Below are 27,007 nucleotides of genomic sequence, written 5' to 3'. Positions count from 1 at the left end.
CGCCTCAGCATCTGTTGACCCTGCTCTGTCATTTTACGTGGCCTACCACTTTGTGGCTGAGGTGCTGTCGTTCCCAATCGCTTCCACTTTGTTATAATACCACTGACAGTTGACTGTGGAATATTTAGTAGTGTGGAAATTTCACGACTGGACTTGCACAGGTCGCGTCCTATCATGGTACCACGCTGGAATTCACTGAGCTCTTGAGAGCGACCCATTCTTTCACTAATGTTTGTAGAAGCTGTTTGCATGCCTAGATGCTTGGTTTTAAACACCTGTGGCCATGGAAGTGATTGGAACACCTTAATTCAATTATGTGGATGGGTGAGTGAATACTTCTGGCAATATAGTGTATCTTGTAGAGGTCATTTTAACACCTTAAGGGACCATAAAGGGACCTACCATCTCACTTACCAATATTCCTGCCGAAATCACTTCTCCACCTCCTTGCTGATATTGCAGTCTTGTTGGAACAAGGAGGCCATTCACCAACCATCAAGAACTCCATCCATCTAGTATAGTGAATAAAACTGTTTGAAAATTAGTCTTCCTTGCAAACATTTCTCTTTGTGAGCTTCGCTTAGGGGTGGCCAAGATACAGCTTTATGCACAGTTGCAGGCCTGTGGAGGATTCTGCATCGAGAGGTTCTTCATACTCCAGAGACACCAATAGCTGCAAACACCTGTTTGCTGGTCAACAGTGGTGTGCTTATACCTGATCTTTTAAAACAGTTCATCTGTCTGACCTGAAACTTTCATTAATAAGTCTTTATCTGTCTGTATTCACCTGTGCTCTGAATTTCTCACATCTCTTTTCACACTCCGATCTCTCTTCAGTTTTCATGAAATGTCATGCCTTTTGCAAAGACTTCTCTTTAAGTTTCCCTTTAATCAAGATCACCGGGCAAACTAATTAACAAACCTGTCTGAGATTGATACCAGATATCTAAAAAGAGAAATAAAACAAAGAAACACTTTGGAAAAAACTAAAACCTAAATGCTCAATATACTGAAATCCTTCTGATATATCACTTGTATAATGGTTTAGAGCACAGTGTATAGTGTTGGTACTATGTATTCTGGTAGGTAGCGTTCTCCTGGCATCCGCCAAGCCTAGATTCATCCATCTGACTGCCAGATAGCACAGCGCGTTTCATCACTCCAGAGTCCAGTAGAAGTGTGCTTTACACCACTCCAGTTGACGCTTGCACATAGTGATCTTACGCTTGTGTGCAGCTGCTCGGCCAGGGAACCCCATTTAGTTTTGTAACTGAGCTTTTTATGGCTTCATTTCCAAATACAGTCTGTTTGGACTGGAAAGTGAGCCATATTTTGAAACTTTGAACAATATTTTTATACTACATCAAACAAGCAAGGAAAAGTCAGTTTTCCATGACATGGGCTCTTTAAATGATTTTAACTAAACAAAAATAAAACAAATTACTGAAAATGAAATGACAGTTTTCATGCACTTCTTTAATATATCAGTTTTTCATATTCACAACAAATACATTAAGCTCTTTCTTCTTTTATATTATACAATCTTAAATATTTTTACACAGAATTTTTTTTTCAGAATTTCATCTATCAAAATGTCTTTTCTTAACCTTTATTTCTTCATTGGAAACATTTTTTAACTCCATGCCTCCTAGCAAACGGACAGTATTTCCTTTGTACAGCTATTTACAGGTGAAAAGAGTCTCCCAAAAGCTTTTATGATAGTTCTCAGTTGAATTAACTTATACTAGGGGTTTAAGGTGCAGGCAAGGCAAAGGAACAAAGGTGGCTAGAAGGGGGGCAGGGAAGAGGAGGGACACGAAGGGGACACAAAACGACAAAACTAAAATATCTGAAAAGAAGTGAAGAGGAAAAGGGCTTTTAGAAGACCAAAAAAAGGGAAAAAAGGAACTGTCCCCAAGTGTTCCACAGTCAAGTGAGCAATCCTTCGAAAGATAAACCTCTTTAGTAACATTCTCATATAAAATAAGAAAATCTTGAAAATAAATACAGCACTCTTAAAATCTCGCCTCCGTTATTTCCTTACGTCCCGCTTTAGGTCTGCCAACTGAAAGGAGGGTTGAAAGAGTCCTCAGCATGAGAGCAAGAACTGGTCCATTTAAACATCTCCAAAGCTTGAGGAGACTGAACGCTGTCACATCCAACAGGGCTCCTTCGACAGACTCGTGCACTTCCTTGTGTACACTTTATGGTTAATCATGAATTCACATTGTGTCATCACTGATATTGGGAGAAAAAAAATGAAAACAATTCCATCCTTCAAAAAAAGAAGCAACTGGATATAAGTTCTTGCCTATGTAGTAGAGTGTAATTGACAGATTCTTTGAGAAGCCTCTAATCGATCAGTCTAATGAGCAATTTGTGGATCTGATCGCTGAAAGATACAGAGAAGTGTGCAGTGTCGAACATAATAGAGAGCAAACTGGTAACAAGCAGGCAGATCTGCAACCTGCAATCTGTTCAAATGTGTCATCTGAAATATCCAACAAGCGTCAACACAGTGTCAGAAATCGCATTCATTTTTAAAAATGGTGTGGTCTGTTTCTTTTTCCCCCCTAAAGCTCTGGCTGTATCTCCTAATGTGTAATGGCATTTTAATCCCATTGTGATACTGAGAATATTTAGTCATGCTTAGAAACACTGACAAAAATGTTTTTGTCCATTGAAAGGCAAATTGCTTGTTTTGCATCAATGTTTTACAAAAGTGCAAAGGACACAGCTTAACATCCATTTAAGCAATCACAGAAAACAAGTAGCTTACAAAAAAAAAACAAAAAAAAAGAAAACCTCTCCAAGAACAAAAAAAGAACCTCTCCTAGAGGTGAGGGAGAAAAATGGAATAAAATTAAAGCTACATAAATAAATCTATTCTGCAGGCCTGCCTGTCCATGAAAAGACACAAAAACATAAAAAACTCAACAAATACACTGGAATGGATGCCCAAAGGGGGCAAATGGTATGACACTTGACGCATCAACCCTTACACATATGGTCCTTAAGAATGTCTCCATTCTGTCGGAAGTCAAAGCTGGGAACAAAGGACATAGCATTAGTTTCACTCGGCCACCTCACAGCGAGAGTGGCAGCAGCATTAATCTGCTAAAAGATACTCTGCTAATATAAAGTAAATAATGGATGTAGAATTGAATATATGGGTACATGGGTATCTCTGGTAGGTTCCAGAATGGAACAGCTAATCTATGATGAGCTCTCCATCCTTATGAAGCTATGTTTAATATGACAAAGCATGAACTGATCCTACATCACTTTCAGCCTCACAGTAAGCCCCCTCAGGTCACTACAATAAAATGGCTAATTTTATTAATGGATCTGACTTGTGTTTGTGAGGCCATAATAAAGCCCATGAGCTTCTTCATATAGCTCACCACATTTATAAATACAACAAAAAGATTCCCTGGGGTGGGATGTAGTTATACTGAATATCACAGTCACCATCCAGTAGAATGGAGCATATTTGTTTGGGCAATATTGGATATCTGCAAAACAAACATTCCCCTACCGTTCCTCTGTAAACAAAGCCAAATAAGCGAAGTCAATCCAACTGATACTTTACCCGTCTCCACAAAGGAATGTAATTGATCTGGCACCATATTACTGCAAAAGCAAAGAAAACTGTGGGATAAAGTAAACAAGAAAATCAAAAAAAAACAAAACAAAAGAAAAAAAAAGAATAAAAACAAAAAGGGACAAAAACATTATCAGCAGCTCTGGCCTTAGGCAACATCAAAACGTAACAAACTCAGTACAAGAAAAAGAACCGTTTCTAACGTCATTCAAGTCATCTCCCGACATCCTCTCCGAGATCGGTTGAGATCCAACCTCATTCCCTTATGATATCCAAAGAGAAACCGCCAACAAGGACACGCTATCGCTCGCTCTATTCTCTACTACAGAATCATGCCGTTGGTCAATGTATAAATCCTGTGCTCCTTTTGGTCAGCACTGCATGCTGACCCCAGCAGGAAAACAGAAAGGCAAGACAATCTTAAGCACCGTTCATTGGTCCTTTCTGTCCGCATGGCTCCAAAAGTCAGCTGTCCTTTTTTTTCTCCTCAAGGCGAGACTTCTGACGCTTCATCCTGACGTCCTGCATTTGTCCTCCTCTTTCGTCCGGTGGCCACCTTTAAGGTTTCGCAACTTCAGTGTCAATTTTATTTTATGCGCATCATTTCAAGTTTTCTTGTTTTCAGGTTATGATAATTTTTTCCTTAAAATCAGCGATGGTTCCCAGCTGAGTTTTTTTTTTTCCCCCCCATTTTAATTTTTTTTTTTGTTTTCATTATTTTTTTAGCGATTCCATTAACACCGTTGTTCTTCAGGTAAAGAGGAAGAAAAACAGCACATTCTTTGAAACTAGGTGTTTTTTTCTGTTTTATGGATGAACCCACTGTAGGAACACAAGACATCTTAAAAAGTGACGAGGGATGGACTTTTCAGTTGGTGGCACTACTTAAATGCTGAGAATTCTCCTACAGGGTAGAGAGAGAGAGACACAGAGAGAGAGAGGTGTTTAGCACTTTTATGTTTGAAAAGGTATCTATATCAGTATATTCTAAAATAAATGTATGTGTGTTACCGTAGCCTCCAGCCTGAATGGGTGTTTTCGGAGAGGCGCAGGCGTACAGACTGAAGTCTTCCGTCTGGAAGCCAGCACGGTTGAGGGATGGTTCAGAGGCGCTGCGGTGAATCTTGGGTAGGGAGCGCGCCAAAAGCTCAATGGAGGCCAGGATCTGAGACGAAGAACAAGAGCTATAAGTTAGATCAAGAACCTATTCCTAAAGATGACATAATACCATCTTTTCTTTTTCCAATATCAATGACATTTTCCAATTTAATGATATTAAAACATTGAGTGAAGGTTTTCTCTTAAGACTAGTAAACTTTAGTAAGAACTATTTTTAACTGAAGCACTTCACTTAAGATGAAGAACACATAGGCTATGATGCTCTACTACCCCACAGAAAGAAATGCATAGTGAACACAGGACAATTTGAGTGTGCTATTATAGCTTACATATCGCTTCTGTCGGAAGAAAACCTCTTCCAAAATGATAAATTTACAGGAGAAGGAAAAAACACACTTTACTTTTAATGTACGTCAATGGAACCAGACTTTTTTCCAAGTAATTCTGGGTCGTTTCTTTTAGTCCATTAAATTATGAAATTTACATACAATGTAAAATAAAATTATGTATTTTCAAATTATGTGAAAAACTGGAAAACGTCAAAAATGGTGATACAAGGTTTTCTTACGACAACAGGAATATGTTATGGATTAATCCCCCCCACCTCAATTTCCTGGTATCCGAACATCACCCATTTTCAATATCAAAAAGAAATATTTTGTGGACTATTTGTTCATAGTCTATAGGTTCTTTTCTTAGTAAGGGCTTCTGGACAACTACATACCCTTTCAGACCCACATTTTTGGGTTGTCTTTTTACAGTGGAAGAATGTACAACAACACCTGGAGATTTTTTCAGATCTGAAGCACTGAATTCATAAATACAAGTATCAATTTAGGAAACACATTCAGTGGTAAAGGCACTTAAGTAATTTAACCTACAACAATGGGGTGACAGGAAATGTGCAACAGAACTGCTTTGAGTACATGGAGCAGCATGGTAAAGCCATTAGATAAACTCTGGTGCCATCTTGTGGTGATATCACCAAGAGCACATATTGGGATGAATAAGTTAGTGTTCTCAGTTCTCAGAGCACTGCCTTTTTAATACTTCCCCTGCTCCAGAATATCTAATTCAACTTCATATAATTATTAATATACAACCCCATTTCCAAAAACGCTGTGCAAAATGTAAACAAAAAACAGAATGCCATGATGTGCAAATCATTTAAACCTATATTTAACTAAAAATAGTACAAAGACAACATATAAAACAGTGAAACTTGAGAAATTTTATTATACTTCCCCACTCTATTGTTCTCCACTCTGTAAAAGACTTCATGGGAAAACGGTGCAACAATTCAAGAATAACGTGTAATCGCAAAGAACTTAAGGATTTCATCATCTACAGTACATAATATCATTAAAAGATTCAGAGAATCCAGAGAAATCTCTGTATGCAAGGGACAAGGCTGAAAACTGATATTGGCTAGCCATGATCGTTGGGCCCTCAGGCAGCACTGCATTAAAAACAGACATGATTCAGCAGTGGAAGTCACTGCATGGGCTCAGACACACTTCTGAAAACCACTGTCTGTGAAAACACTCCCGCCTTCTCAAAGCTCATTTAAGATGGACTGACACTAAGTGGAAAAGTGTCCTGTGGTCTGACAAATCAAAATATTAAATTCTTTTTGGAAATTATGAAAACTGTGTCCTCCAGGCTAAAGAGGAGAGGGACCATCTGGCTTGTTATCAGCACACAGTTCAAAAGCCAGCATCCCTGATGGTATAGGGATGCATCAGTGTACATGAAATGGGTGACATGCACTATTAATGCTGAACAATACATACAAGTTTTGGCAACATACGCTGCCATCCAGATGACCTCTTTTTCAGGGAAGGCCTTGATTATTTCAGCAAGACAACATTTGAACCACATTCTGCACATATTACAACAGCATGGCTCTGTAGTAAAAAAGAGTCCAGGTGCTAAACTGGCCTGCCTGCAGTCACCCATCGAAAACATTCTACGCATTGTGAAATTAAAAATATGACAGAGACCCCAAACTGCTAAGCAGCTGAAAATCTCTATCAAGCAAGAACAGGAAAACATTTTACTTTAAAACTACAGCAATTGATCTCCTCAGTTCCCAAACCTCACAGTGTGTTGTTAAAAGAAGAGGTGATGCAACACAGTGGTAAACGTTCCCCTGTCCCAACTTTTTTAAATATGTTGCTGGCATCAAATTAAAAATGGGCATATATTTTTAAAAAAACTTTCTTATTTCTCACAACATTTCTCAGTTTCAACACGTGATATGTTGTCTTTATACTACTGTCAATTACAAACAGGGTTTAAATGATTTGCATATCATTGCATTCTGTTTTTATTTATATTTTGCACAGCACCCTTTAACTTTTTTGGTAACAGGGTTGTAATATTTTCATTTATGCAAGCTTTATATTTAGTTGAAGAACTGAATCTGGCATGTTGGAGCAGAGGAAACACTAACCTGTTCAGAGCTACAGTTATCCTTAACTAGGCTTGGAAAAGAATTACTAAAAAAAGAACTACAAGCCTGTTCAGCATCGCATCTTATCTGACTTCACAAATTAAGTGGAAAGAAACAATAGCATACATCTAACAACTGTCCGTCTGGTTACCTGAGGGAAAAGGGGTCGCTCCTCTCTTTTCTTCTTTAAGCAGTCAGCCATGAGTCTCTTCATGGCTTTGGGGCAGTTGCTGCGCACCTTGCTCAGGTCAGGAGAAAGATAACCCCGGCCGACCATGAAGATGATCTACAGTAGGAAGAAGACATTGCAACAGCCTCTTTCAGTGGTGAGTTAATTTCTTAATATTTGCTGAGTAACATATTGGAAAAAATAAAACATAAAATATGAAACCAACTCAACTTGTTAAGTCATCTCAAACAGACTTACTTCTGTGCTTTCTGACACAACGACAGACTATTCTCTATAAGATAACCCAGCACATCCAATTCACATTTTGCTTTTTGCAGCATATCATGAAATATAATGACTGTGGAAAATGATTGCAGCTTAATTTTAAGTCAGCTTAAATAACTGCAATCATCTCCAATAATTGTAACTGGTCCATTATGTAGAAAATCTGACAGTATTGTGTAATTAGTTGTAGCGTATTACTCAGCTAGCTTTCTTGTTAGTATGCTAAATATTACATGACCAACAACAACAACAACAACACACAGCTCTACACCACTAGAAAATTTATAACTAGACAAAGCAATCATTCATAAAATGTTATGTTGGTTATGTTCAGAACTCTCAAAAAAACAAAAAAACAAAACAAAACAAAAGTACATGACTAGATGATTAGCTCACTGCGGCTAACCTAATTAAGGGTGAGTGCATTCCAATTAAAAAAATCTGTTCCTCACTCTCCACACTTAGGTGTGATGCACATCTGAGTGGTGAGTCGAAGTGGGCGAGGGCATGTTTAAAACAGTATTGAAAGGGGGCCCAAGGTTACACACACATCTTCCAGAGGACTCTCACCTGGTCTCTGTTGTTGATGTTGGAGTAAGGCAAAGCCCCCGACATGAGCTCATACAGCACAATGCCAAAGGCGTAGACGTCTGACTGGAAGCTGTATGGGTTCTTATCCTGCAGCCGGATTACCTCAGGAGCCTGCAAAAGAGCACATATACGCTAACTTAACAAGACATCACCCTATTACTCAAGCCTCATGGTACAGTACAGACAAGCCGCATCCCATTGATTAGCCTTTCAGATTAACAACCAACACAGTCAGTAAATTTGTAAAAGTGGAATAAAACTAAACGTGTCTTCGTTTCCAATGAGTGAGACCAATGTCAAGAGAAAAACAGCCAGTCATTCTATAACTTCAGGAAGTCCTAGATACATAACTAACTTAATAGGAGTGGCAGAATAACCAGGTTTCAGTCAAATGTTAGAAACCGAAAACAGTGTTGGCAGCTTTTTGCCAGGACTCTTTACTGAAAGAGTCACTGTAACACTTCTACATACAAAATATATGTTAATGTCTGTTACAAGCTTCAAATAAAACATTGTGTCTTTTACCTGCCCCAAATGTCCATGCTTAATCTAGAATGGCTAATCTAGAATGGCTAAAAATTCTTCTTATACACCACCATTAGTTTGCACTAACATACTACTAGAAATCCCATAAGAACAAACATAGAAATTAGAATTATTGCTAACTGCTTATTATTCTAGAAATGTTTGGGTTTTTTCTCATTGTATGACATCTGACATTTATGGCCTAAACTGAAGGCCTTAGCTCCAACATTCATGATTCAGCAGACTGCATATAATATTTTATTCTACAGCTTTCATTTAAATTTCGAGTAGATGTATCACAATAAGCATGCAGCAATTTAATTACCATCCACAGGATCGAGCCAGAGAGCTGCTCAAACTGGTGCGATCCACTCCAGCGGGACTTCACCGTAGCGAGACCGAAATCACCAATCTTTACTGTCAGGTCCTCATGCAAGAAGATATCTTTAGAGAGGTTTTGTCAAGGTTTGTTTATCCAAATCTTACAACACATTATTTTCTGTCCTAATCATACTGTTTTATGATTAAATTATTAAGCATCATTATTATGGACACCATGCTCATGAAAATCATTTTTCACTTGATCCATTTCATTAAGTGAGAACAAGTGAGGGAACCACTGGCCCAGCGTGCAGAAAGGATACTGTTGCTCTTCAGGTCTCGGTGTATGATAGACTTGGCATGCAGATAGCTGCATTAAAAAAAGAAATTGAAAACGAAAATGAAGTTATAAGCAGTCATTCTAAGAATTCTGATATTAGCAGCTATTCTAAGAATACATCCACAGTGAATCAGGGTACAGTGTTTATCATTCACAAATTCACAAATTCCTAAATTTGGGACAGTAGTACTGAAAATAACTGGCCTGCTTGGGCAAGCTGATGTTCAGACATAGGGTGTATTTGACTATGAACACCATTTGTAATACTGCCAAAATTTCCAGTAGTGTGTGGAGTTAAATCTAGTCAATTGTCATTTGTACTGGAGATGTTTTACACAGTTTGTAGGTCTTAAGACAGGCAAAACGGAATTATTCTTTTCTGATTTCGTTTTTGCACCTGAAGGTAAATATATGACAATATTATTATTACTATTATTATTACTATTATTATCATTATTAACAACAACAACAACAACAACAACTTTCATTCATTCCTACTGAACTAACCAGGCAAGTTGGGGGAAACGTTACCATTAAAACCTGGGCTAGACATTAGCATTTGGCATCTCAAAAAAAAAAAAAATATCCCCCTCCATGAACTCACTCCATGCCCTGGGCTGTCTGGCGGGCGATGTCGATCAGTTTGATCATCTCAAACTTTGTCTCAATAATGTGCAGGTGGTGGTAGAGGCTGGAGCCTTCGCACCACTGTGTGACGATAGCCAGCTGGGGCTTGGTGGTGTAACCCATGAAGAGCAGGATATTGACGTGCCGGGTTTTCCTGAGAGAGAGAGAGAGAGAGAGAGAGAGAGAGAGAGAGAGAGAGAGAGAGAGAGAGAGAAGAGAAATAAGAGATACTCATAAAAAGGGAACAACTGTGCAGATAAAGTGGTACAGATAAATACCAAACTGCTCTTTGAGGTAAAATTCACATATGACAGCAAAGAATCTTCCTGAAAAGGTGATCTGTGAGCCATTCAGCATCTGGTCTTAAATGTATATGGTGATGTGTATCACTTTAACATATCTTGAAGCTAGGCTGTCACAATTACAATTATAATAACCTGATGATAATCATTTGAACTGATTTGCCATATAATTTCATGCAATGGACAAAACTAAACTGCATATATGGTAATTAATCATAAGCTAAGATTTTGTGACAGGCCCATCTGATGCCTTAATAATATAATTTTTATAGACATGTTTACCCATTTTTCACAGAAACTATATAAGTAAGCCAATTTGAGATTTCTTAACAAAGGTTTGTTTGCCTGCTATATTAGCTTAGTAGCTCCAGTGCTAAAGAAGCAAACTTGAGATGCCAATGTCTTAGCTGACTGATTACACCTAGGGTAAAAAGAAGGGTAAGAATTGTATAAATTTACACAAAGAACTTTTACTTTTGATTTTACACTGAACTATCCATTTAAAATGCTTTTAGAATTGTTTTGGTAACAAATGATCATAATGACTATTGAAGAAAGTCCTTTAAATGCCCCATATAAAGTTAAGTGATTAAAAACACTTTATTTCAGGAATGGGTCTCTCATTCCTACACTACAGACCCAACATACATATTAGCTGTGTGAGAGTTAAATCTGTTCAGTAACTCACATAAATTGGCATGAGGTCTTAAAATGAGAGCACATTCTGCCTTACCTGAGAACCCCAACTTCATTCTTGAAGGCCTGTAGTTGTTGAGGAGTAGGGGCAGTGACATTCAACATCTTTACTGCCACATCGCCTGTGAAGACAAAGTGCATGAGCTGACCACAAGTTTGAATATCAAACTATAGCTCTGGGAGGTATATCTGAGGGATTTGCATTGTTGTGCGCCATGCACACAAGCATCAACAGACAGGGTCAGATGGGGGCTACCCCAGTCTGCTAGTCTATCCCAGCAGTAGTTATGATGTGGAAAGCCTCAATTATGCTGTGTTAGCAAGATTCACTGCTCCAATGAAATTAACTCAGGCCTCCCTTTTAGAGAGACAAGAGTATTTATTTATAAGCAAGCATCACCTACCTGAACGAGTCAATAACTCAGTCCAAATTATTGTGTAGATCCACTGTCATATCTGATGTGATTTACATCATATGCAATTTCTCTTTTGCAAGGATGCATCCAACACTGCCTCAAACACTTCTAGTAACACGTTAGGAAAGGGAGAAGAATCAAGCTGCAGATTCTACCCACTGATTTCCACTGTAGATTTCCATCAGACCTAGTAGTGTTTGTGGATATATAAACACATCTTACATATCGTCACTGTTGGAAAAGGGTAACTTCACAGGAGGAAAAGAAAACATTCTTAACTTTCTAAGTAAATTATTGTAGATTTGATTCCAATTTTGGACCATTTGTATTGGTCCTTTCATCACTCAATTTTCATACAATAGAAAAGGGCAGCTGGTATTTTTCAAATTATGTCAGAAAATGAAAACAATATGAAGCTACACGGTGTTATTCCATCAGCAACAATATATAAGTATGTCAGGAATTCAGACATTTTTAGATACATACCGTGCCATTTCCCCTTGTAGACAGTTCCAAAAGAGCCAGATCCTATCCGCTGGCCCAAAGTGATCTGACCTTCAGGAATCTCCCAGTCATCACTGGAGTCCCGTCGGCCCAGTGTTTTCTACAGGAGAACAGCAAACACTGTACCTTAATTCTATGGGACAGATTTTATTTAATGAAATTTAATGAAATTTTCTAAAGGATAAATTCTATTTCATAAACTGCTAAAAGTTTATCTTCTGTTGGCAATTTTTCCAGCAATACCAAATACATGTATTGTGTCGTTCCATTGCCTGCACAACCGCAACTTGTAAAAAAAACATGAGTTAATTAAGCTAACTTAAAAGTAACCAGCCAAAATCAATTTGGCCCTAGTACAGACCTAAGAAGGATGACGTGTACAGTCATAGCAGAAGAACAAAAGCCCCTTACCATTTTATTGCGGTCCTCAGATGAGGACGAAGACTTGCGCTCCCGTTGTTGGCATGGCGACTTCTGCGGAATCTTCACATTGGTAAGGGAACCTGGCAAGGAGGCAGGGGGCGTGGCCGACAGTCCAGTAGTGGAGCCTAAAGTTTTTTTTTTTGGTATTTGGTTTTTGGGGGAGTTTAGGGGAGGAAAAAGAACAACAGGTCACGTTAAGGAGAAACAATAAAAAGAGAAGCAGAGAGAAAAGCAGAAAATTGTGGGTAAAGTCAGTGCAGAAAGAGTCACATCACATAGCCCTGGGAAAGTGAGCAGTGGATGTAACATAATGATTCCAAACCAAATTCTGCCAGTTTTCGAAAGGCCTATCCAGCAGAACTATGAAAAATCTGGCTGTGTGTAAGCGTTATGTGGCAAAATCAATCCACATCAAATACTGTATTACTCATTATCTCTAAGTACCTCATGATCCGATTCAATTCAGTGTGTCAAGATGAGATTATAAAATGATTCTTAAAGCATCTCGTTGCTCCATTTTTGATTTCTACTAATTTGAATGTAGCTTAAACCCTATGCACTTGTTTTTTTTTCACCATCTAATGAAACTACATTTTTATTAGACCTTTGCGTTCTTTGTGCCACATACTGCATTTAGCTCATGGTGTTTATTTTTCAGCAGGAATGTTTCGTCAGTAAGATTAACTGATTAACTGAAAATTTTAACAAAAAACCATGTTAGATAATACCATGCGGATTAATACTTCTTGAAAAATGTTTCACCTATTGTTTTGAAAGTTGTTAGTGCAAATGTGCATTTGTGAGTTCCTGCTGGTGTGGGTTCATGACTGTTTCTTCTCTTGCATGCAAACTGTGTGCTAATAGCGCCCCCTTATGGAGAAACTTTAGACTGCTAAGGTAAACATGAAAAGTGAGGTGTTTTCTGTTGTTGTAACTGAGGTGCTCCGGAGTTCAGCTATAGATGCCTGCTGGAATTGAAGCACTATGTTTGTTCATTATATTATATTGTTAGCTGTTCAGAAATCTCCTGAGCTGGTAGTTAAACAAAAAAAGTGTTCATATATAAAGGTACGTTTACTATGGTTTCAGGCCTTTTAATTTATGTACATGAAAACTGTGACCAATTTCTGACTGTAAACCTTTTCTTTCCACCTTTCCGTCAACATATCCTACCTTATAAAGTCTACAGGCCCATGTGACATTATTCCACAATAGGAGAAATGCAGAGCCTATGTAAAAATCGGATTACGGCGTTTTATGAGTCGATTCAGAATATTTAAAGGGAGAATCGCAATAACATTTATTTAATAAATAAATTATAAACCAGGCCATTCAGAACTGCAAGATGGGCCATAGAGATGGGGCTGGAATGTGATTTGGAATCAGTGACATTTTGCTGTGGCATACATGTGCCCCATGTATTTTTGTATGTGCGCTATTACAAATCCACATGGGCCAAGGTCAAGATTTTGATCATAGGTTTGATCATAGCTCAAGGGATGTGTCTACAGCCTTTAAAAAGGCAGTGCACGTCATGTGAGGGTGAGAGAAAAGGCCAAGCTTGAGTAAAACAGGTGAAAAACCAGTGACCAGGGTGGGGGCACGTCTGCAGACAGACAAACGGACAGACAGACACAGATGGGGTGAGAAGCACAGCAATGCAAAAAGGCCTAACTACCTCGGAACACAGGCTCAGGCTCAAAATCAAACACAATGTCATTGGGGTAGGAGTATGGGAGGGGAGCAGAGGTCCGTGTTCTGTGCTTCCTCAAGCAGCGGGCTAGGAGGGGCGGGGGGGCTGCAGGGGGAAGAGAGACACACATACGATCACTGGCCCCAAAGCCCAGGTACGATCTCTCGTACCATCTTATGTCTACCCCCAGTGGGTACACAGAACATTTTGGGAGGGGGGGGGCAGATTTGCACCAATTACAACAGTGATGGTAGGGACAGGCTGTTGATGGCTACAGCAAAGGCCACCCAGCACAGACAGCAGAAGGTCCAGATTTTTATCAGCTTTACTGCAGGAGGAAAATGTATAGCCATATCATATAGTATGGCCTAACCTGACCTTTCTAAGGCCAATGACACAGAGACAGCACACAGACATGGGATGAGCGGAGGCTACTCAGTCTGTGTTACGGTCGGGGTATATGTTTGTGTTTATACAGGTGGGGAACTCTTACCTCCATCAGACCTCTGTAAACCTTGGTCACGAATCAAGTCCTGAAAGAGGAAGAGAATGACACTCATTATCAGAACTACATAAAACGCAATGTTGATGATCAATAACTGAGAAATAGACATTTAACAAAATATACTCTTTGTTCTATCCAGTAGTTCTCAAACCAGTACTTAAAGACCCCTAGACAGTACACATGTTTGCTCTATGCCTGTGTTGTGAACTACACTGGAGCAAATATCTGGATCAGCCGTGTGGCCTCTAAGGACCAGTTTGGAACCACTAGTTTAATCACTCACATCAATGTTGACTGGCTCAATTGTGTTGATATGGACGTTGGGAGCTGAGGAAGACCGGTCTCTCTGGCCAAACTGGTTACGGTGGTCTTCCTCTCCTGGCCGGAAACTCTGTGGGATGGGGATAGATTTGGACGGGGACACACTCGGATGGCACAGTGACCTGGAATAACAAAGGTATTTGTTCTTGTGATCTTTTTTTAGATTCCATAAAACAGCTATTAATAAACAGTATTATCACAAAAAAAGTAACAGCACCCCCCTTCCCTCAAGTATCGTATAATTAGTGGGGAGCGGGAGTGGATTATAACACTCTCCAACAGTGAGTGTATATCGATTACATTTCAATTCTACACTGAAGTGCAACAGGAAGACACAGAACACAAATATAAACAGATATTTTAGCTATGCATAGAGCACAAACCCATGAATACTTCCACGCAATAACTACTTTAAAATAATTTACAATAATCAATTTCAAATAAAATGCAAAATTTTATTTTATTTGAATTTTTTGCTTATTAATTTTATTGCTGTTCAGACCAAATAGACAGACTTACCCTGTGGAGTCAGATGGTGGGATGGACGGACACATCTCCGACACAGGGGTGGTACCCTCTGATGACACCTCCTCCTGGGTAATGGGGTGGTGCACCAAAAACTTAGATGCCAGTAATAAACTGCAGAGAAAGAAAAATAAAACATAAATGGTGAAAAATAGTGTGGAATAGTAAGTTTATACTGCTCTAATTTGGCTTCCACTACACGTACCAGCCATTCAATGTTCCTAATGAACAGGTTCATGCGTGTTGGGAGCTGATATGAACAATGATTTTGACACTTAAAAAAAGACCTTAAAACCTTAAAACTCACTTATAACTGAAGCCATTGGGCAGTTGCACTATTCCATGAATAAAAGTGACTGATACAGGTCAAAGGATGAGAGATATAACAGAATGTAAGAACTTATTTGTTTGTCTGTATTTTTTAAAACTGTTCCAGTTTCATCACATCTCTACTGCTATACATTTAGGGCAACCTCCGCAAACAAAGTCTGCTTTAGCCATAAGTTATATTCCACGCAGCTGCTCTAGATGAAGATGAAGGTCAAGACAAATGACGGAATAGACAGCGCTATGATACTGTGGACTAACATGCATGGGAGGTCTGCATGTCTGCAAGTCCAGGGAAGACCAAAGTTTCAGATTGGGAGTAGTATGACAAGCCTCTGTCTCTTATCTACATCTCCCATAAGCACTTACTCCAGCTGGTCGTAGTTGACGCACATGAGTGGGACCTCAGTGCTGCAGCGCTGATGGAACTTATAGCCACACGTCTGGCAGCGGAAACCCTGGAACAGCAGTTTCCGGCAGAAATCACAGAAGGCCAATGTGAAGAACGTCTTCCTCACCTGGTAACAGCAGCCATGACAAAAGACAATATCAAGTAATAGCTAAGCACCCCATGCTAAAATTAGTTTGTGTTGGGCTTGGTAAGCCACTACAAAGAACAAAAAAATCTTAAGAGAAATGTATTAGTATTTACTGAAGCAAATATATAAAGCTACATTTTTTCTATATGCTAATGCTATATTTTTAGTACTAACATAATAATAATAAAAGTTTAGAAAATATACTACTACTACTACTACTACTACTAATAATAATAATAATAATAATAGTTTGTAAAAAGATGGAAAAAGATCCATTATGTCACATGGCCAAAAATCAGACAGTTTGGAAACATTCTTTCAGCAACATGCTGTCTTTACCTTAAATAAGGACAATAGCCAACTTCTGTTCTACCCAAAAAAACCTTTGGGTGAATATATGGAACTTAAGTATTGCTTCATGTTGAATAACACAAAATAAACATTGTCATTGTCATGGTGACCTGAATGTTTGACCCACAGCCTACTAGGAAAGTTGACCTTTTCCCAGTAGAACTTCCCCAATATGGGCAGGCTGGAGGTCAGCCGGACACCCAAAACCCAGACCGTTACAATCAATCAATCAATCAAAAATAATAATAATAATAATAATAATAATAATAATAATAACCATAACCAAAAGAAATGCATTCCTAGCCAGGGACACAGGAAGTTGTAAGGACGGTTTAACTGTGACAAAAAGAGTTAAATTAACTTTAAAATAATTTGAGTGTACTAAAGAACTGTATGTCTTGTAGGGTGGAGTTTGTACTGTTTAAATCAACAGTGAATTTTTATTACAATGAGCCGTGCCACATATCAACAATCCGACTGGCTGTCACTCAGCTCATTTGCACAACGTTCAACCAGCAGAAGAGAGAGCAGAGGGAGCAGGGTGCAGCAGTCTTGAGTATATAGTTATTTTCACCAGATTATAGTATATTATGAGGCACAATATTTAAGTAAAATTTAGGCATCCCCAAACAAAAGACCTTCCCACATCACTCCCTCTAGCATTACCAATAAATAGACAAACATTCTGAATGATTATCTTTGTTTCCCACCCTTCAGTATGCTCACATTCTTTCAACATAATATTCCAACAGCTCCATGTCATACTCACAAAATTGTGGGTTGTCAGGGGCACATTCTCTAAAACCTCCACATGGAGTTCCTCTCCCGTCAACCAGGAAATGTCTGTGTCCCAGCCAATGGGCTTCTTCTCCCTGGTGAGGGAAGAGGGAGGTTACGAGCTGGAATTCAGAATGGTTTAATATGAAATGCTTCATTCTTCATTCATTTTAGAGAAACTTTCAGAGTCAGAATTGTCCACAGCGGTGGTGATGGGAACCAGACGTCTAATAAGTTTAACGTGTCTAAAAGCTCCCTTACAGAACGTTTTTACATGAAAAGATTATGAATACACTGTCTGAGTCCTGATGCATTGTTTTACAATAGTTCTGAGAGAAACTTTTGGCCTAAACATTTTGGGACAACTGGAGAAAACGTACACAGACAGCGTTATAAGACAAAGTAACACCCAAAGAAGATTCAGATTTACCTAAGGCTGAATGATTGGTTTTATATCAAAATCAAAATCATGCGATTTTCAAATTGCAATAGTGGCAATTTTAATAATATCCTACATTATTCAAGATTCTCTTACCAAGTTTTGATTGCAGAAATTCAACTTTGTGAATTGGCAGTCTGGTACACTACATTCAGTATCACAAGCCTGAGTAGGTCAAATACCAGCTACTAGGTTTTCTCATCAGTCCACTTAATGCTGTGCAATGTTGACAGAAACTGCAGATATGTACTAAATTGCCCTGAACCACTCCACCTCCAAAGTTTTACAGAGTGTTTGTTTCTGGAGGGCACTCTGATGGCTTCACAGGCATCTATGCCTTCAGGTATCCCCTGGGAACAGGCAACAAGTACTGCTAGTTAGGAACTACTGCCCCAAGACACTAAACAGTGCATTATTTGCATTGGCAAATGCACAAAAATATGTGATAACGTGTGAAATGACACTACGTGCTATTACCCATCCTGAATCCTGTAGACAGCACAGCATTCTGGTATCAGACCTCGCATCATCAGAGCCTTCTTCAAGGAGTCCCTTACGGTCATCCCGCAACGTGCCGGGACCTGAGACACGCGCAAAACAAATGTGAGGTCACCATTAGTGTGCTTTGCTCACCACAGATACTCATCAAGCTTTTATGTACGCCAAGTCTTGCATTTTCAGCAGCCTTGTTCTAAGCCAACACAGTCAGGCTGAGAATCTCATCAACGTAAAAGGGGTCACCTACATTTGCTCACTTACTGTGGACTCAAACTGCACTACAACTAGTAGTTCAAAAGAATCCACAAAATCCTTAACTTGCTTCAACCTTATTTGTCAATTAAAAATCAAATCAGTAAAAGGTATCAGGATTTAGTATGGGGCCTTGAGCAGAAAACTTTAATCAAAGCTTTCCCTCCAGTCTTAGGAACCAAACAAAAAGCAACGCCTTGGCAAAATGTGAGTTGCCATTATAATTCAAGCTTGATTTTATTGTTTCATTAAATATACAGTAAGCAATGGTTCACAATCCTGGTCCTGGAGTACCTCTGTGGTGTTGACCTGAAAGTGAACAATCTATTAAAAGAAAGTATAAAAGAATGTACAAATAATAAATTAGTGGCAAGATACTTGTTAAACTATACTATTACCACATCTTATTTATTCTATGTCTATTTTCAAAAACACTGGTCCAAAATCAACAGATGCTAACTCACTTGTAGCTAATAAACTACAATAACCAGTCCAAACCTCCATGTTTTTGTTTGCTTACAGCATGAACCACAGGAAAGCAATCAAGTCAAATGAACAAGACCCTCACTGGACAAAACTGTTGCTCAATTTCCACCTTAAGGCAACATTAAAGCAGGAAACCATCAAATGTGCAGGGCAGGAGAACTCCAGGACCAGAGCTGGGGACCTCTTTGCTAATGGAATCATTTTCAATAATAGCTGAAAAGGTAAGCTTAGCTGCAGTTAGCTGCAACTCACCACTGTCCTCTGTTTGTTGGGCAGAAATACTCTGACAATGGGTTTCTGAGGTGAGCGGGGGTTGCCACGAGCACCGTCTGTGGGGGTCTGCAACACAGCTAGGGTGTTTGGGGCAGCAGGGAGGCCCTGAGCTGCTCCCAACTTCATCTCCAGCGGGCTGGGGGTGGGCGAGGAGCAGAATTCAGTGCCATTCCCGATTGCCTCCAGCAGCTGCTGCTCCCTCTGCTGTAAAGCATCAAGCTTACTGGTGTACTCTTCATAGGCCTGGAAGGAGGAAAGAACAGGTCAGTATCGCTCTGTGAATGTATTTTCACTATTGCGAAAAAAACTTGTATCTCCAAAACAGTAACTTAACAGAACAAGGAAAAAATGTTCTTAAGATCTATTAACAATATTTTATTTCAAGTATGTTGATTACTTCATGGATGTGGTCCATTCATCATGAAGTGTTGACATAACGTAAAAGGCAGGAGTATGAGGTTTTCTTATGAGAGCTAGAATAAGCATACATGAGCTACATCTCACCACATTTATGAAGAGCAGCACTCTTTGCATATGTAGCAAACTTACCTCCAGGTATATGGATGGGGGGTTGTGTTCACCACCGAACTTGTCCAGAAGTGCCTCTATGTGCTCTTGAGTCAGCTTAATCATCTGTTTGATGTTCCATATCTGCAAAAGCAAGAAATATAACAGCACTATAACCAGTGTAAAGAGTCTCATTCGCCTTCTTTCATTAGCTGGACTTACTGTGCTAGCTTTACACTAACAAAAAGCTGCTGTGGACTCTCTTTGCCAAGGTGTAAAAGCTGACACTGAATGCTAAATCTCTGGCCCTACCCAGAGGGAACACAGCAGCGTTTTTAGTTTGGTGCCGCGAGAACTTCCAGGCTCTTTAGCCAAGTGTGAGCTGAGCTCTGAAACTTGCGCCCTGAAAACACAACAGCAGCTCTCCAGCAGAGATGGTGATCAGATGTACAAGACAGTAGACCATTGTAACTGATAAGTTGAGAGTAAACATATATATAATTTCTGTTAAATCATCGTTGCTGAAACAACTTAGTTATGATGCTAAACATATTGCAACAACTAAAAATAACCCAACACCACCAGTAAATTCCCATCAGCTTCAAAGATTGTTGCTACATGTCCAGTTTTGTATCAGTAAAGCATTCACAAAGGTTTCCAAAACATTAATCTGTGTCAAATTGTCCCATGAAAGCTTATGCTTATTTTTTTTTAAAAAGAGGAACGATTTAATTCTCCATAACACTGTTATATATATCACAGTAATAGAATTTTGCCTTATTTCCAAATATGTACAAATGCTCTCAGGGATTTCCCATTACAATCTTAACTACTACACTCAAATGTCATTTTGCACGCTGAACTGGTCATATGCTCCTACAAGCAATCTGTGTCATGTGAGACCAGGGTCAGAAGAGGAAAACACTGCTGAAAGTATCAGCAAAGCAATAGCTAGAGTAAATATGTGGAATAAACTGCAGTGATCCACTAGTCAAGTGTCTTATTGTCAGAGTTCAAGTCTAAAGAGCTGTTATACACTTGGTCTGGTTTTGTGTGCAGCTACACTTTTGATTAAAAGCCAGTTTTCTCACACATTCTGACTTTTGAAGCTGCCACTTGATTATAATCTACTGCGCAGATAAACTAGCTGTCAAATTAGGAGGAAAAACACCCTCTGCTTCTTTTAAGAGACTCCTAAATGTGACTTAAAGGGTAACCACTTCAGCTTCACTCTGTAGTCTTGCCAGTATAAACAAATGAATGACAAAGGTGTCCCAACGTTTGTTAAAAGAAAAATAAGCTCCAATTGTTATGAACCTGTCCTTTGCAACATACCCGTCATGACAACAGACCACATGAGCCTAATATGGTCAAAAAGCAGCGGCAGGACTATTGCAAAAGTAGATGTGACCAAATCCATCTGTGATGTTTACAAAAGTACGAGTAGGCCTAGCGTCAAGGAAATCACTAGCATGTAGAAGCAATTATAAAATTATTAGAATTTAACTTAAAAGGACAATCTAGACTCAAACTAGCATTTAATATGCTAATTGTCATGTTATGTAATATTCTGTAGTGCAGTACTGCCTCCCTCAGCCTCGTCAGGTTGACAGAACTCATAATTTTGGATCTTTTTTTGTGTTTTTAATCCGTCAGTGTTCTTTCACTACAATACCCAGCAAGCACTATGTAAATACATCATACAACCACAGGGAATCCCATAAAGAAATGCTGAATGCTAGCAATGCCAATGCATAAGCTAATCAGTACAGACATGATATTCGTTCCTATTTGGCTGCCTTTTAACCAGCTAGCAGAAAGAAAGAAACATGTTTCAAACAGCCTGTTTATCAGTAACAGGCCCAAAGCCTTCATAGCCTCTCAAAAGTTCAACCAACCTTCAGGATACATCATCTTCCTAGTCTTTAGACCATAAAATCTCACACTAGAGACAACAGATGTACTACTGGCTCGATTTGTAATTTTGGCAGGAGGGCCCTTTTAAGGTCCGTCTGAAGCCAAAGACGAAATAAATTGGTATTAGGAGAGCTCAGCATACAGTTTATCTTTACAAAAGCTGATAAGCGAAGACGCCACAGAAAAAAGAAAGAACCATTCAGAGAGACTTTTGGAGAGACAAAACTCAAGCTAACTTTGGTTATCATGCCTTTCAGTTAACATGGTGTACTGCAACAAATTAGCACTGCATTTTCCTTCTTGATACTGCCTCGTATCTTAACCATGAACTGCCCTAATATCTCACTCAACTTCCTTTTCTTGCAATAAAGGGGTTTTTGTGGTAGTAACGTGGAACAGCGCAGCATCAGAAACCCACAGCCACCGACACACAAGTTACAGATCAAAAATTGACACATGTGATCATGCAGCTTAATGCAGCGTTTCTCAGCCCTGGTCCTGGAGGCCCACTGTCCTGCACGTTTTAGTGTGCTCCCTGCTCCCAACTCACATGATCCAACTAATCAGCTTATTAACAGCCCTTTGTTGAGTTGAAGTGGCTGTTAAAGCAGGAAACGCACTAAAATGTGCAGGGCAGTGGGCCTTCAGGACCAGGGCTGAGAAACAGAGGCTTAATGCACAGGAATATGTAATGCCAGTGCAGGCCCTCACTCCAGCAGCACTGGGAAATTAGGCAGACAGCTGGTTGGGAAGCACAAAGCATCATGTTGCCAGCAAGAGCGGGCACCAACTTCCATTAAAGCTTCGCTAAATAAGTCTAAGTTATTCCAAAACATGCCACTGAGCCAGTAATTGGGATCGCCGGGTACGGTAACGTTACATCATGTAACTAACGTTACGTTTGTCAGGCTACACGGACAAGATGACAACACTTGAGATTTGACCAAAAAGACGCCTGCTGTATATGTAGTGCAGGTTCAGGACTGACTGCAGTTTTTAAAAAAAGAAACAGCAGAAAGAGAAAGGATGCAGGCGAGGAACTGGTACATCATTTTACTTGGAAGTCGTTATTTCAGCGCAGAGAGCTAGGGAGCTAGCGCGGATGCTAACAGGCTAGCCGAGCTGTAGCTGTGGGCTCCAGCTGCAGTGAGCTCGGGAAAAATAAAGCGAAAAGCGAATGAAATACGACCAGGCCCTGCAATAAACACTGGCTCGGGGAAACTGCGGGGGAAAATATGGAAGAAAATAAAAAGCTGCCGTCACTCGACAGTGCACCTTGCGAGCGTTAGCTATATGCTGGCGTATTTGTCCGCGCACGACATAAAATTTCGGTTTTTGTGCATCATCTCGCCGCCTCCCCCCCTCCCCTGCAATGCATCCCCACGATCCATATTAGAGCCGGTGTTTCCTGAAGATGTCCATCCAGCGAGCTACGCTCAGCACCCGACTCTCCAGCCTCTCCTCTCCTCTAAGCCCCGTACCTCCTCGGGAATGTCCTGCTGAGCCTCGGGGATCCCCCCGGAGCAGGTGGAGGCCAGCCCCGCGCCCAGCTCCTCCAGCCCGGGCTCCCGCTCCGCATCGCGGTCCATGGGGTCTCCGTTGAAGACGGGCGGTGGGGACTCGGCGCTGCTCAACGCCGCCATTTTAACACTGCGAGAAACTGAGTGGAAAATAATAGAGGAAAGACACAGAGGAACGAGACAGGAGGGGGAGACAGATTCAAGAAATGTTTAAAAAAATAGTGCAGGAGTAAACGGGGAGAGTGGAAATCAGGACGAGTCTCCCCCATTCATGTGGAGCAGTTGTTTATATTACGCTTTTGAAAACATAGTAAAGAAAGTAGAGCGTATTTTCTTCTGACGGTTTTATAGTCTTACTGCTTCCTCTTTGACTGACTGTTCACCACGTTTGACAGTTTATCAAATATTATTTTAGATTTGTATTTTTTAGTACAGATTTGTATTTGTATTTTTTATCAGATTCAAAAAAATACATGTTAACGCCAAGGATAAACGTGGATAGTAGAAGTCAAGATAATTCTCCCCCCTTTTTGCTTTTGTTTGTTTGTTTTGGTATGTATGATTTATATGAAAAATAATAAAGAATGTATTTTCTTGTGAAAGTTTTATACTGCAGCTCACCACTTGAGTTATATATATATATATATATATATATATATATATATAATATATATATATATATAAAGGATAATATATAAAATATCCTTTTCTTATAATTTTATTGAATTACTTTTAATATTTGAGGCACTCAATGTTTGTGTAGTTTTATGTACCAAAAACCAGCCATAATTCATTTTTCATTCTTTCTTTTGCACCTCATACAAAAAGCAGTCCAGTCTGAAACACCTCTTATAACATCAGCGTAAATGGGCGGGGCTTATCAAGGGTCGGCTGAATAGGAGGGAATGCGTAAAAGTGTTGGTTCTTCATGACATCACAAAAACAACGAATACAAAACAGATTGTATGGACTGAATGGCACATGGACTGAAGGATACGTTTCGAAACTTTAACAGTGTTTGTATAGCACATCAAACTCTTATTCTAAAAAAAAAGAGGATGTTTTGTTTTTCCATTATATGGCTCATTTAATCATATTTTGATTTAAGGAAATGAAATAAGGAATAAACAAGTGTATAAACAAGTAAAAACAAGTAAAATGCATAAACAAGTAAAGTGGAAATCAGATTCAAGAGTTTTATTGTCATATGCACAATGAAACAGGTGGTTACGCTGCACAATGAAAGTCTGACTTTGTCAATCCACCCTTCGTTCAGAAAAAAACTGAGACATAAATAAAGAGGTAGACATAAATTAGTAAGCTTAGCAATTAAAATTACTTGTGCAAAATTGTGCAAAGAGTATGAAAGTAAAGTCACATGTGGAATGTTGTGCAAAGAGCAGTGAGCAGCAGTCATAAAGTGCACTGTGCATTATTGCAAATAACAATAGTATGGCAGCAGCAATAAACAAGGCTAATGGAAAATTGTCAAGAAAGTAGAAATAATTATTAAAATATTGTGAATATTAATTTTGTTGTGAATATTATTATATTAATTTTACTCAGTTACATGTGCTCAAATCGATTTGTACTTTCCTGAGTTGTTTTAAATTATGATATTTTCACATATATTTGTGCAGAAAGTAATCTACTCTTTATTCAGTCACATTGGTATTTTAGGAAATGGTAAATTTATTTCATATTTTCAGCATATGCAGAAGTGGCCAGTTCCTGAACATGCTCTGTATATGGAAAGGAAGTCACTTACACACATGGCATTTGGCAGATGCTCTTACCCAGAGTGATTTACAGTTCATGATATGGAGATAGGCTAATGCAGTGTTAGGACTCTTGCCCATGGACTCTTACCGGGACAGCATAGTGATCTTGGCTGGAAACTGAACCCCAGTCTGCATGCTTCGGGGTCTCTGTGTCAGTGTTTCTCAACCCTTGTCTTGGAGGCCCACTGCCCTGCACGTTTTAGTGCTTTTCCTGCCTTAATACACCCAATTTAACTGGATGACGGGCTGTTAATGGGCTGATTAGTTGGATGAGGTGTTTTGGGAGCAGGAAGAACACTAAAAAGTGCAGGACAGTGGGTTTCCAGGACTGAGAAACATTGTTCTGTGTTACCCACTACACTAGCATTGTAGTCAAGCCTACGAGATGCGAGTCTGAGTCAAGACCAAGACCCAGAGCAGTGAGACTGAGACCGGATTAAGATTTTTTCACAATATAAAATACAGGGTGTCCCAAAAAATTGACATCATTTGAGATGTGAATATCTGCGTAACTACATGAAATTAAATAGGCTTCATGTTGAACAATACGAGATTTATTTATCAAAATTTGAAGAAGAAATTCAGAGGGATGTAGATTTTATAACCGATTTCACAAAGCTTCACAAATGTAATATCTTCTGATACTGGTGGTCGTCCAGATCCCTTTGCCCTGTTTGAGATCATTTGAGGGAGAATTGGCTACGTTATTAGACTACGAAATGATGTCAATTGTTTTGGGACGCCCTGTATAACACACAATATAAAATTATTACATTATAGTCTTACTCCAACTGTGCATTGTAACTTTTGGAAGCAAATGATGGTGAGGTTATTCTCTAAAAGCTATTCAGAATCGCCACCTAAAGTCAACTGAATCTAAACCCAATAAAATACATCCATTTTTATCATTACATTAAAACATAGTGATAATAACATTCTGATCTCCCTTAGAGGACATTTGAATTTTGGAACCATCAACAAATAATATCCAGTTAAGCCATCATGGAAAGATCAGTAAGATCCTCAACCAGCAGCGAACCCATTTTATTTAAAATAATCTGTAGGGTCGTTAGTAGTGTGGAAGATTGGTGACTGTCCAGAGACAGACAGGTAACACTGCTTCACCTGTATACATTTCTGTTACACCACTGAATAAACTCACTTTCTTCTCATTTGAAGATGTTATCTGTCTAGTTTATTCTCAATATCCTTCATGTTCAAATAAGAATCTCAACTACTCACAACAGTCCCTAATTCATTTTGTGTTTCATGTTCTTTATGCTGGTGACAGCATCTGCGATCTCTGACCTCTGAGATGTATCACTTTGTTTAAGGCTTATTACTCCGATAGATGCTGGATGTACTAAGTTTACTGTGGTTTGCTACTCAGTACTTATGTCACTTGTCACATTTAACCTGGTACTTCTGTACTTTTATTGAAGTTAGTCTTTTTTCTTCTTGAGTCCCAGTTGCTGAATGAACTGACCAGCACATATTGAGAGGACAGCTGGCCAGCACCATATCAGCTGCAGTCTTTTTTCCAGTCTATAATCCATCAGTTTAGATAATTGTGGGTTACACTTTTTTTTTGCATCTGCCTATAAGGTGCAAACAAAATAATGGACAGGTGGTAAATAACGCTCTGCCAAAGACAGTACACCTTCAGAAAGATTAATCAAATAATTATTCTCTCTATTACTACCAACACTAACATGACATATCTGCCTTTTCTGTGGCTACTACAATCGTCCAACTTGGATACAAAGATTCTCATGATTTCTTTCCCTATTACTGCTCACATACTTAAAGAGACCATTTAATGGAAAACAATAATGATGATATATATAATCTTTTTGACAATTTCAAAGTGGTCCACACTCACACCCCTAGTCCATACATGGGAAATAAGTTGCAAAAAC

General features: G+C 39.1%; 1 protein-coding gene across 3 annotated transcripts; it reads right to left on the bottom strand.

The window, feature by feature from the left end:
* Nucleotides 1–1,455: 1,455 nt before the first annotated feature.
* Nucleotides 1,456–23,445, bottom strand: braf (B-Raf proto-oncogene, serine/threonine kinase). Of its 3 annotated transcripts, XM_036577590.1 has the most exons (20): nucleotides 23,269–23,445; nucleotides 19,913–20,014; nucleotides 19,343–19,606; nucleotides 18,332–18,435; nucleotides 17,408–17,510; nucleotides 16,118–16,266; nucleotides 15,416–15,535; nucleotides 14,859–15,018; nucleotides 14,564–14,603; nucleotides 14,056–14,175; nucleotides 12,366–12,502; nucleotides 11,937–12,054; nucleotides 11,072–11,156; nucleotides 10,014–10,190; nucleotides 9,393–9,439; nucleotides 9,074–9,192; nucleotides 8,203–8,334; nucleotides 7,330–7,464; nucleotides 4,616–4,769; nucleotides 1,456–4,508 (listed from the first exon to the last, which is right to left on the bottom strand). In XM_036577590.1, exons 1-20 carry the CDS (start codon nucleotides 23,428–23,430, stop codon nucleotides 4,486–4,488), a joined length of 2,451 nt encoding a protein of 816 aa, XP_036433483.1. In that variant the 5' UTR covers nucleotides 23,431–23,445; the 3' UTR covers nucleotides 1,456–4,485. The 3 variants fall into 3 exon arrangements, with proteins under 3 accessions (XP_036433483.1, XP_036433481.1, XP_036433482.1); XM_036577588.1 differs by lacking the exon at nucleotides 14,056–14,175; XM_036577589.1 differs by lacking the exons at nucleotides 14,056–14,175; nucleotides 23,269–23,445 and adding an exon at nucleotides 20,183–21,243.
* Between the last annotated feature and the right edge of the window lie 3,562 nt (nucleotides 23,446–27,007).

This window comes from Colossoma macropomum, unplaced genomic scaffold (genome assembly GCF_904425465.1).
Source record: "Colossoma macropomum unplaced genomic scaffold, Colossoma_macropomum, whole genome shotgun sequence".
In the NCBI taxonomy this organism is placed as follows: Eukaryota; Metazoa; Chordata; class Actinopteri; order Characiformes; family Serrasalmidae; genus Colossoma; species Colossoma macropomum.
This window is presented reverse-complemented; position numbering and strand designations above follow the sequence as displayed.

What these genes read in the sequence shown, in the direction of transcription:
- braf (XM_036577590.1), bottom strand. Translation starts at nt 23,430, where the DNA reads ATGGCGGCGTTGAGCAGCGCCGAGTCCCCACCGCCCGTCTTCAACGGA. An exon ending in CCAACAAACAGAGGACAGTG is followed by an intron (nt 18,436 to 19,342) that starts GTGAGTTGCAGC and finishes CGCGTGTCTCAG; the next exon opens with GTCCCGGCACGTTGCGGGAT. An exon ending in CAGACAGCCCAGGGCATGGA is followed by an intron (nt 9,440 to 10,013) that starts GTGAGTTCATGG and finishes TTTTTAATGCAG; the next exon opens with CTATCTGCATGCCAAGTCTA.